Consider the following 12,236-nt stretch of genomic DNA (forward strand, 5'->3'; position numbering starts at 1 on the left):
GAAAAATGCTGGCAAGGCACTGAGGAACGCTGGAATGAAGTGTTTATGATTTTGTTCTATGGCAAAAACACTTTGCTACTTTCTTAACAAGCACGCTGTGATGAAACAACAAGAATTATAATTTAAGTGACAACATTATGAACGAAGCTACAAACTATTCAGTACATTAATTTCAGGGGTCACATTTATATGTGATATGTCCTTAAAATCATTAACATGTTTTATTTACAATGAAACATTTATAACTTTCTGATTTGTTCAGTGATTGAGTTATTTATCGTGTGCCTTCACTTCTCTATACTTTTCACTCAGGCATCTCTCTGCTGGACTTTCTGCCGTCCCGGGACCTCTCTGTTGGTTCATCATTCCAGATGTTCTGGATCCGGATCTTCGTCCTCCAGGAGTTTCAGCCTCTCTTATTGTGGATTGCAGTGTTGTGTGAATGCTGTCCTTGTGTCTCTCTCCCTCTCTCCCTGTGTGTCTGTGTTCTTTCCTCCTCTCTGTTGTAACTGCTGTGCCTCCATGTTTGTGCAGTCCAGGGATGCTCGACTTGTTTTGCCCCGGGGCCATTTTTGCACAAAAGACGAGAGGTCAGGGGCCAGTTATTGAACACAGTGATAACAAACATAATAATAATGCCATCACTTATCAGATAAAATTATCTTTCTTCAAAATTCTTACTTTCTAAATCAACTAACATATTAACTTAACAGTGAAAGGATTGACAGAAAAATCTGATATTTTACTGCATTTAATAACTGCAACTGCATGCTTTGATAACATTTGAAAGAGCTTAAACAACATTAAACAGCTGGAACCTCTTCTATCATGCTGTCACTGGAATATTAAAATGATTCATAAACCTAAAAACATAAACTGCTCCGACCAGGGACAGAATGAACTGCATAATGAAGTTATTTTAGTATGAAATGCAGATTTAGGGGATCTGAATTATCAGTTAACATTCGACTTCTTCCCGCAGAGCTCACCGTCGCGCAGCCTGAGAAGCCGTCACACACAGAACAGTCTAATTTATCTCATACAGAACGGACATATCTGTCCCTGCTTCCTGGGAAATAAAAAAAAACAAAGTGAATCATTTTATTGTCACTGTGAATTAGAAAATGGTTGGAGGGCCAGCCAGCACCCTAACGGGGGCCAGATTTTGCCAACGGGCCATAAATTGAGAGACAATGGTGCCGTTTGTCCTCTTACAGGTCCTCATGGTGGAGAGGTCATGTGGTTCAAGTCTCTTTGTCGACACCTGAAGTTCTTGAATCCACATCTCCATATATGAGTTTATAATCTATAATTTTGTTGTCCTAACTGTCTATATTGTAATTTTACCAGGTTTTTATTGTGCGTCTGTGGGTTCTAGGGGAAAGATCCCTCCGCTGTTGTTCTTCTTGAGGTTCCCTCTATTTTTTCCCCCGTTAAATAGGTTCTGGGGCAGTTTTCTCTTATCTGAACTGAGGCTGTAAGGACAGAGGTTATTATAAGCGGTACAGATTGTGAAGCCGCTTGAGGTGAATTTATGAAAAAAGATAACTGAGCAATAGCTGAATGAGATCAAATGAATCCTCCCACCAACAGAGGTCAGTAGTGTTCCTGAAAAGGGACATGAGGTCTGCAACTACACCCCACTGAAAACACTGACTTGTAATTAATGCATGTGTGCAATATGTTGGGTTTTGATAGTCAAGCTTGCATTTTCTTTGCAAAACCAACAAACTGTGGCTGTAAAACAAATCAGGAAATCCTGCACAGGTTTTTCCAGGAGACGAGTTCAGTCGATCGCTGCGATTCTGTCGAACACTTACAAGTCAATCCTGTCTGTTTGTGTGTGTGCAATCGCATCAAATACCTTCTTCCTTCCTCGGAGGCAGTTTGCAGGCCGTCCTACACATGTTGACGAAGGAGTTGAAGTATCTCTCCAGACTCTCATCCGTCTTCCTCTCCAGTCGGGCCAGCGCTCTGAACTGGGACCAGTCGAAGGATTTCCTCTCGGGGTCGTACACCACCCCGAATGACGACACAGTGCGGTAAAAGTCAGCTTGTTCTCGACGAGTCCACCTTAAACATGATGGAGGAGGACAAAGGCAGGTATAAGCTCTCATAAGCTCTAATCTCAAAGAAAGTTAAAATATATGAAATGGTAATTACAACCTACTTGCATGAAAATGACACTTGCAAGTTATTACAGAGTTACCATGAAATTTGTGGGTAATTTCTAAGAAATGTTACTTTATAATTACCACCCACTACATGAGAATGGTACTTGCTAATCATATAATTAACCTTGAAATTTGTGGGTAATTTGTGGGTAATTTGTGGGTAATTTCTAGGAAATTTCAAATATATTACTTGGTAATTACCACCTATTCACAGTGAAATTATGGGACCTGGATTTATAGAAGGAACACTGGACATTACCTTCTCTGCCACTCCAGAAACAAGGGGTCAGGCTCTGTGGGGACCACAGAACACCGCCTCAGCTCTTCGCCCAGTTGCCACGCCAGCGGCCCGCCGGCGTGGTGACTGTGAGCGGCTCCGGCTCCTCCGATCCCCATGCCGACCAGGCCGTCGTGAAGCAGGAAGTCGTGCCTGAGCAGCGGCTCGCGGCGCAGCGTGAAGCGCTGGTAGGCGGTGATCAGGCGCCGTAAGCGGGCTGTCAACGCGGGGCCGGTGGGCCAGAGGGGCCGGGCTTGGACGACGTGGAGAGCCGCCACCCCGGTCCCCGTCCCTGTCGTCGTGGTGGTGACCAATGTTGAATCCTGGCCACACAAGTCAACGGACATCTGGGAGTCTGCGGGGAAAAAACATACCATTCCTCAGAATCAGGGACGTTGTGTATTTTGACCCACATTATTGTGCTCTGCTTGTTTGAGTTAGTGATGCTGCTGGTAGCTGTTGTTTGAGTTGGCTTTTTTATATGTAACACAATAAGCTAAACTTCTCAAATCCATCACCCCTCTTTTGTGTTTGTGGTGAACAAAGCTGTGCTGGATCTAGAGCCACTGTTTGGTTTGTCCGTTCTGAGCTACTGTAGAAACAGGGCGGTGCAACATGGTGGCCTCCGTAGAAGAGGACCTGCTCCTTCTGTGATTCTAAACAGCTTAATCTAAGGTTTCTGCTAACAAATCCATCAAAATCCCACACACTGGTCCTTTAAACGTCAGGCATGTTTATATATATATATATATATATATATATACATATTTAAAAATGACAAAATAATTCCTCATTATACCAGAGGCAATGAGACAGAGCAGAGCAACCTTGTGGGTGTTTTTTTTTTTCTACACTGTGAATCAATCAAGTTAAGTTTATCCATGATCCTGTAGTCAGAATGATGTAGTACACACAACAAGGTTAATACATCATATGCTTCTGAACTCTGCATCACCAGTTGCATTATCACTTGGCAAAACTCTTTAAATTTCCTCAAAAAACAAACAAACAAACAAACTACAAAGACGTATTTCACCTGTAAGCTAAACTTCTCAAATCCATCAGTGTTTGTTTTGTCCAAACACAAACCGGTTAAACAAGGATTTTTTGCTACATACAGCAAATAAAGCAAGTTAAATAAGAAACATTTGATTAAAAAAATTAATACTAAGAATCTGATGATGCACTGAGTGCCAACTTTTGATTCTTAACAGCAGTCCGGCACTTCGGCACTTAAAAAGGATTCAACAATGAAAAGCATTTAAGCATTTCACTTCCATAATTCTCTTCAGCTCTTCTCATTCTGTACATGGCCATTTTTGCTTAATTTGCCAAGAAGACATATCTATTTGTGAGAGGATTAAAATGAAGAATGCAGACATGTATTAAATTAAAAAAAAGAATTTAATCCATCTTGGATTTGAGCAGATTCTGTGATTCTCCCACATAATTCAAGAGCTGGAAATTGCCAAAACACAATTAATCAAAGCATTAATTTGGGCTTTTATATATGTGGGCCCTGAGGGTCTAAAATTTAATTTGCCAAACTTTGGAGATCTTTGAAAACTCCAGCTTCCCCTAAATATTCTGCCCTAATGTAGCTGCATGATCTGAATACTAAAAAAACCAAAAACGGGTACGAGGTGTGTCAGAAAAGTCACAGGACTCGGTAGCGGGTTGCATCAGCGTGTGACGTAATATCAGGGAGTATATAACTGCAGTCTCAGCTCTCTGCAGCCGTTGTATGTTTTCTCACCTGCTTTTGTTAACAGCTCCTAAATTTCAGGCCTTCAGGCGATGGGTACAGAGCAACGAACCAACCTGAAGTTTCAGCGAGGGAAAACTATGTCAGAAACTGGAAGATGACGAAACACTCGAGGACGTCCCGGCACACCTGCATGCACCGCTCCTTCTAGTCATTGTCCAGCATCTTCTCGCAGATCTTCTGCACGCCCAAATCTTCTGTGATAATCTTCCAGATGCTGTCATGGTTCATGTCCAGCTCACTCACGATCAGTCGAACAGTCAGCTGATGATTGCAACACACCGCCCGCCTCACGCGCTCAACGCTGGCCTCATTCCTGCTCATTTAAGGCCTTCCGCTCCTGGGGTCGTCTTCCGCGTCCTCGCGTCCCTCTTTGAACCTCTTTTGCCACTCGAAAACCCGTGAACGCAACATCGTCCCATCTTCGTACACTTGCTGCGGTATTCTGAGTGCTTCTGACGAAGCCGGACCAGAAACTTCAGGTTGGTTCGTTGCTCTGTGCCCATTGCTTGACGGCCTGAATTTAAGCACGTGAAAATGGCTGCAGAGAGCTGAGGTTGCAGTTACATACTCCCTGATATCATGACACACGCTGACGCAACCCTCTAATCCCTACCTCACTCACAGCTCACCGAGTCCTGTTACTTTTCTGACACACCTCATATTTGTATCCAAGCGTGGATGTCTCTCCATCTCTTTCTCCAGAGCGCTGTTCAACAATTAGATGTCCATTAAATGTACCCACTGAGACAGTGAGCACCATTAAAACTATCCAAACTCATTTCACACACTGGATCCCCCCCCTCGTTCTCTGCAGAGCAGTGGTGTAATGAAGACTGAGCTGAAAGGTGAAACGGGTTTAGAAACAGTATGAAGCATCACGGGACGACACCTCTTGGACTGAACAGAGTGGATAGAAGTTATATCATGTTGTCCACAGGGATCTCTGACTCATTACAGAAAATTACTAGTTGAAATGATCCCTTTAACTGCCTTTAAGGCCCGCAAATGGAGCGACACTATACAGTTATCTGTTTGTTTGACATGTATTTATGTATGTCTGTGGATTTTAAACTCAAAGATGCTTTTCTATGTTTGTGTCCTTGTTGAACTTCTTTTCTCGACAATTTATGAAGAATTCGCTCCCCAAAGACACAAGCTGTGTTCTGACTTCACATTCTTGATATGAACAAACATGTTGATGTAGTGGTAAATATACAGGAGGCCGATTTCCCCTCTTGGCCCCAACCCTCTGTTTTGTGCACGTCTCTGTGAGGTAAAGTGTCTTATTTCTGTTGGAGATTGAAAGGTAGTGGTCATGAACCCCTCTGAATGTCCCTCGGAGGGTTTTTAGATGCAGACTCCAAACAGAATTCCCTGAGTGCTTTGCAAACTGTAACATGAAACACTGCAGGGAGCATCTTCGCTTAATGCAGATGCAAAGAAATATGCAATTGCATCGTTATGACATGCATTGCAAAAATCGCTATTCACAATGTCAACAGAGCGACAGCAATGTTACAGTTATTTCCATGTCTTTTATATGAAGCTCGAAAAATAATCCAACAGAAAATTTTCTGCATTTCCGCGCTCATCTCTTTTCAGATGAAAACACTGAAATAGACGATGTGTGAACACCTCTCCTGTTACTGTCAACAGATGAATCTGTCTTGTTCTTGTCCAACGAATTTGGTCAGACTTGTCACTAGAATAGTTGATACTGATAGCAAGCAACATGCTTTAATATAAAATGTTGAGTGTGAAGTGTTAGTACTGTAATGCATTGGTTCCCAAACTGAGGTGCAGGCCCCTCTTAAGGGGGTCGCCAGATATCACACCTGGTTTCCAAGACTGTTTCTGCTCTGAGGTTCTCAAAATCAGTCGTCCGGCTTGGGGGGCTCAGCTTTCCTTAGATACAAGCAGGCGGGGCTCCAAGGAAAAAAAAGGTTGGGAACCACTGATATAATCGAACGTTCTTGGTGGAAACATCTGTCTAACACTGGAATACCTGCAGCCTCAGTGCAGATGTGTTACTGTAAGTCTTTGCCATCATCGACTACTGATGATCTGATGATGATGTCTCACCTGGACCTGTGCTGTCAGGCTTGTCTGAGGTATCTGTGCTGGAGCAGGTTTCTTCTCCCTGTGAATTAAAGACACACACACAAATATCAGCAAAGACAAAAATCACAAGTACGCAGGTTTTTACTGCAATAAACTGTTGTACTCTAATCAAGTAGAACAAACAAATCATTTCAAAGTTGTATATGTATATATGTATATGTATTTTCAAGGCTTTTATTTTGATAGGACAGCTGAAGAGAGTCGGAGTTGACTTGTTTTTGATGAAGGAGTCTGGTGGCTTTGAAGAGAGAAATACCAGGCTTATATAACGTCCCTTGCCTGCCGCAAAAGTCAGTCTGAGGGAAGGTAAAGCAGTGAAAATGTTCTAATTATAGCATATACTTAGACTGATAATGATTTCTTAGGTGGCTAAAATGCATTTTGCTGCTGACCGTGTCCACAGTAGTACATTGTTTAGCTTCCTGGACTGCTACTCCTGCTGCTTCTCCACACTGGTGGTGTGTTGAACACCACAGACTGAAGGTAATACACTAACTGTGGATAAGAACTTCATACAACCCTGCTTCAAAAACCCAAACTATCACTTTAGATTAAAATGTTGCAGAACTGTAGTTGCACAGAAGTTTAAAAAACAAACAAAACTAGATGAAAGCTAATAAAATATGCAATAAAAATATAATATTTTACACATCATCTGTTCTGGTATTAACAGTGTTATGTATCAAAATGCATCATTAACTGTACACAATTGTTTTTGTGCTACCTAGAGGCCACATCCTCTCATTTCCCATCAGCTCGGAGGGATCCAAAATTTAAAAACTCCCAGAGGCAATTTCAACTATCACCAAGCAAAAATAAGACTTTTTATCTAAAGAGATACAGAAACAATGTGTCTGTGAAAGAATAAACTGAATCCCAGGTTGTTTGTGGGAGCAAGAAAGACTAGAAGACAAAGAGAATATAAGGCAGAGAGATCTTTTTAAACGCTAATGTTGCGTCTCAGGAGAGCGTCCTCGCTCACCTTGCTGCTCTCGTCTCTGTCTTCCCCTCCGTCAGCTTTGCTCTCAGTGTCGTCCTTCGCCTCCTCGGTCTTGCAGACGCTGACAAAGGGATGACAGACAAGAGTGGAAGAGCTTTAATAACACGGGTAATGTCCCATTGAGCTCCCAGAGTGCTCGACTGAGGGCAACACATGTAAAGGGGACAGAATTCAGTGGGATGGAAAACGGGAAGCGTAAACGCAGCCCGCATGACAAACCGGGTTTCACTGATGTTTGACTGAAGATAAAACATGTCAGACTACGGAGAAATAAAAATGACAGAGAACAAGACAAAGCTGCTTATGGTGCAGAGATACAACAAAAGAGCTGTCACAATATGATCAGATGTAAAGAAAACAGATTCAATATGAGACAACAGAATCCACCATGCTGCTGTCACTGTGTGTTAAAAAGAAGCACGGGTCGAAAAACGCAGAGAGGAAAGATTTCTACACCAATAACGAAGCAGCTGACGATGACAGCGCATGTATGAATGAAAGCAGAGCTTATTTTATCGATTATGAAATTAATCACCATCTATTCTGATCATCAATTAATTGGTTTGAGCATTTTTTTAAGAATAAAAAGTCAAAATTCTCTGATTTCAGCTTCTTAAATGTGAGAGTTTTTGGTTTCTTTATTCCTCTATGACAATGTAAAACGAGACATTTAAGGACGTCATGTTGGACTTTGGGAGACACTGATCGACGTTTTTTACCATGTTCTAAAACTGTTGATCGAGAAAATAATCAACCAGTTAATCAACTATGAAAATAATTGTTGGCTGCAGCTCTAAAAGAAAGGAAGGGAAAACCAGGGGTGGCAGTAACTAATTACAAAAACTCAAATTACTGTAATTAAGTAGGTTTTTGGGGTACTTGTACTTTTATGAGTTTTCAAGTCAGTACTTTTCCTTGTACTTAAGTATGCATTAAAAGATGTAATCTACTTAGTTACTTTTAAAATCATAGTGGAGTACTGAGTACAATTTGCAGAACCTTTGATCTGCATTTTATTATACATACAACTGAAAAACAAAACAAAAGACTGAGGCAGCACATGTTTGGAGTCAAGATGTTAATGATCAATCTTTAATCAATTAACTGCCATTAAGAATTTCACCAGTTACAAATGTATTCTTGGATATTTAATCAATAATCATGGCAGTAATTGCACCTCATTTGACAGTGTTTTGTTTGTTGAATAAGGAATATTAAACTTAAACAAAAAAAAACAGAAAAGTTGTATCTTATAAATTATTAATGATTAATCGATTGACAGCATTTTCAACTATTGGCTCAGGAAAATGCACAAAATTTGCAGCCCTAGTGACATCAGCGGTTAAAAATAACTAATACTCTGAGTAGTTTTTGTAACAAATACTTTGTACTTTTACTTGTAATTGAGTAATATTTTAATGATATAACAGTACTTGTACTTGAGTACATGAGATTTTCAGATCTCTTTCGATCACTGGGGGAAATACAGCCTCCGTGTTTTTCTGATCATATTAACAGAATGTTAATATGATCAGAAATGTAAAAGTGAGGAGTTGCAGACTGGTGAGGAGGATTTCTATATAAAATAAACATCATTTCACACCACTGACAAACGAGTTCACACAGTACTGATGAAGCCTATGATCAGCAGGTGAATCTGGCTGTATTTTGCTGCGTACTGCAGTTTATAACCAGCTGTAGTGATACGTCATTCATCAGCCACTGATGATTGGTTTGCCAGAGCTCTGGAGAACCTGGTATTTGTAAAATATCTGGAGTAACTATTATATTTAGTCTACCAAAATTCTGGATTATTGTCTCCAAACTGTGTTTATTTATTTGTATATTTGTGACTGTTTCTGAACATGAGCCTTTTTATTGATATAGCACCAAATCATGACAGAAGTTAGAGTAAGTCCAGACTCTTGTACTCTTCATGAAATTAGCCTTGTGCTGCTCACAGTTTTTGAAAACTGTTTTGAGCAAATACATCACTGTTATGTAACTGTGATTACTCAAAACCCCGATGCCGACCCTGTGAGCAGACATCATAAGCACACTGTCAGTGTTTGTGTAATTACTCTGACTGCCAGAAGGGAGAGACAAAAGCTCTGCACTGCAGGTTCAAGGCCAAATATAACAATATTAAAGAGTCCATGACATACAAATATATAATAACTAAGTCTGCATGACAGCTATGGGTGATATATATATATAAAAAAAACAGCAATGGCACGTTGAAATTTTCTGTCACAGTCAAACAGATTAGCCTGAATTGATCTTTTTTGCATTTGTCGCTGCTCAGAGGGCCTTTAAAACTCTGGCAATAACCAGGCTGCTTCTTTTAATATCTGCATATTACGCTCAAGCTCAGATGTGTTTGGCTGCGTGTTTAAAACAGTTCAAGGAACAAAAAAAAAACCTTGGTGGAGAGATAATAAATAGGAAAGGATCTAATGAAAACTTCCCCAGTCCTCATCTCTGTTCATTCTTAATGTTTTGAAATTCAGATTTTTCACTTTTATGATTTATGCAATCATTTTTTGCAGAGAAAAACTACATGTTTAATTTTTGCTTTAATTTAATTTCAGCTCAGTGTGAGAGTCTTTACTGTGTTTTGCTGTCATTTAACATCAACAGCGTCACTTCACCCTGTGTGTGTGTGTGTGTGTGTGTGTGGAACCAGTTCTCAATTCCCAGTGGTGGACAAAGTACTCAACTCCAGTACTTGAGTCAAAGTACAGATACTCCTGGTCAAATATTACTCAACTACAAGTCAAAGTTGATCAGTCAAAATTTTACTTTAGCTTAAGTACTAGAGTACTTGCTTTTAAAAATATTTAAGTACAAATTACAAAGTACATTTTCTCATATCAGCACATTCCTGTATTGTTTTCATGATGCATTCACAGAACCTTGTAACTTTCTGAAACCACCTGATGAAAGTTTGTAGAACCACTCTGCCACACAAAGCAGATAAATAGAAACGCCTATAAAAACTTCAGCAGAGAAATTAAATCAAAAACAAAAAGGACAGCTGTTGTCATTTTCTGATGTAAGTGTATTAAAATCACTGCGTAAAATCAGACTGAAGCCGACTGTAAGCATTTCTTTCTGTCTTCAGGGCAGTTTATACATTAATGATGTGGTATTTTTCATTGTCTTTCTCCTGCTGTCGCCGTTATCAAGTTTTGTTTGAATGAAATAGGCAGAGCTTGCTTGCTCTTGTTACAGAGCCCATCTGGATGACGTGTCTCTGCTTTTGCATCAGTTCAGAGCGGGTACTGTGATTGGTTTCCTTCTGTGAGAAACACAGCATGTGGCCAATCGCATTTTAGAAAAGAAAAAACAGCAACAAACGACAACCTTCCTAGAAATGTAGTGGAGTCTTTGTAGTGGAGTGAAAGTCATAATTTTCCACAAAAAACAAATACTCAAGTGAAGTACAGATACTCAAAAGTGTACTTAAGTACAGTACTCAAGTAAATGTACTTGGACCTTTTTTCTTTTTTTAAAAACATATTAATTCGACCTTTGAAAGAACTTGAAAAAATAAAAGTAATCCTCCTGCACAGACTGACAGCTCTTTTATGAGGCTCTCTGTCCAAATTAATTTTTTAGCTTCAGAAATAGTTTTCCATGTCTGCTGCGTCGTGCTGTGGATTCAACAGGGGGACAACACTCCTAAGGGAACAATGAGGACACTGAAAGTTTTATGCAGGTTTTTAGCAGCTGTATTTACTGTACCACGACCTCTGTGTGGACAAATTCAGCCTTGTAATGTCTCCCTCTCTGTGTATTATTTATTTTTCCCCCATCCTGTTTCAAACCTGCGCAGGAAGCCTGCCGAGTTTAACATTTCGAGACCAGAGGATCTTCCTGCCACTCAGTGGCTGTGCTCAGCTGGGGACAGCTTCAGGTTGAAGAGGTAACAAAGCGAACGACAGCTTCAATTACCTTCAGGAAGAGGATCAAAGCTTCCCATGCGTCTCATCTTCATAGCTCTGCTGTCAGCCAGAGCCGCAGCACCCGGAAAATACATTTCCCACACTATGTTTCCACTTTCCTCTTTTTCCTCTGTCAATTATTCCTGTCTGGCTCGTGCTGGCTCTCCTTGCCGGGCTCATAAGTACAGTGAAACTACCAGAAAAATGACTTGTGAGGACAGTTTTTCACAGTTCTTGTGAGGAAAAACCATACAGCTTTTAGAGCTCAGTTGGAAGTTATGGCACAAATTAAATACTTTATGGTCATACACCTGCAGCTGTGTGTGTGTCAGTCTGATATCTACATGAACGGATCACCTGCCCCATTTATAGGCATCATTAAAGCATGATCTGGCTGCTATCGACACAATTAGCGCTCTGGTGTCGCCCCGTGCGTGTATATTTGGATTTCAGCGTGTTTGTAATCTCGTTCTTCGCACTCACTATGTAAAGCAGGTGTGTGGGCGGGGAGGCGCCAGTGTCGACAAAAACAAACACGGCGTCAGAGGGGACAGGATGTGTTTTTCGCACCAGCGCTGGCACCTGCTGCGAACGCTACTACTGAGAGTAAAAGGAGAGACGACTGGAGGAAGGACGAAGCGGCTCCTGATGAGGATCTTTTTGTTTGTGGACACACTGCGTGGACTCACTTCTGTACCCGTCTCTGTTAGAGAGCCCGACCGAAAGAGGACGGATTAACAAAGAGGACGACCTGAAAGATCCAGGACTACAACTGCCAACTTATTACTGTAGTTTGTGCCAGTTTAATTGAAAACATGATTTGAAATATGCAGCACTAAAGCACAGTATCAACTGACATTAAAAGGATCTTGACGTGGGATAATCTGGAAGAGGCTCCCTGTTTCAAAATATAGTATAAGTCACATATACACAAACCGCAGGCTCCAAC

At 40.8% G+C, this 12,236-nt stretch overlaps 1 protein-coding gene across 1 annotated transcript in view; it reads right to left on the bottom strand.

The window, feature by feature from the left end:
* chd6 (chromodomain helicase DNA binding protein 6) overlaps positions 1-12,236 on the bottom strand; it is a 159,946-nt gene that overhangs the window by 20,821 nt on the left and 126,889 nt on the right. Inside the window, exons 30-33 of the mRNA XM_084741045.1 lie at positions 7,323-7,401; positions 6,302-6,359; positions 2,434-2,806; positions 1,865-2,073 (exon numbers count right to left, since the gene is read on the bottom strand). Of these exons, the coding sequence (XP_084597171.1) occupies positions 1,865-2,073; positions 2,434-2,806; positions 6,302-6,359; positions 7,323-7,401 (719 nt within the window). The remainder of the gene's footprint in view (positions 1-1,864; positions 2,074-2,433; positions 2,807-6,301; positions 6,360-7,322; positions 7,402-12,236) is intronic.

The sequence above is a fragment of the Lutjanus erythropterus genome, chromosome 2 (genome assembly GCF_056507025.1).
Source record: "Lutjanus erythropterus isolate fLutEry1 chromosome 2, fLutEry1.hap2, whole genome shotgun sequence".
Lineage (NCBI taxonomy): Eukaryota > Metazoa > Chordata > Actinopteri > Lutjaniformes > Lutjanidae > Lutjanus > Lutjanus erythropterus.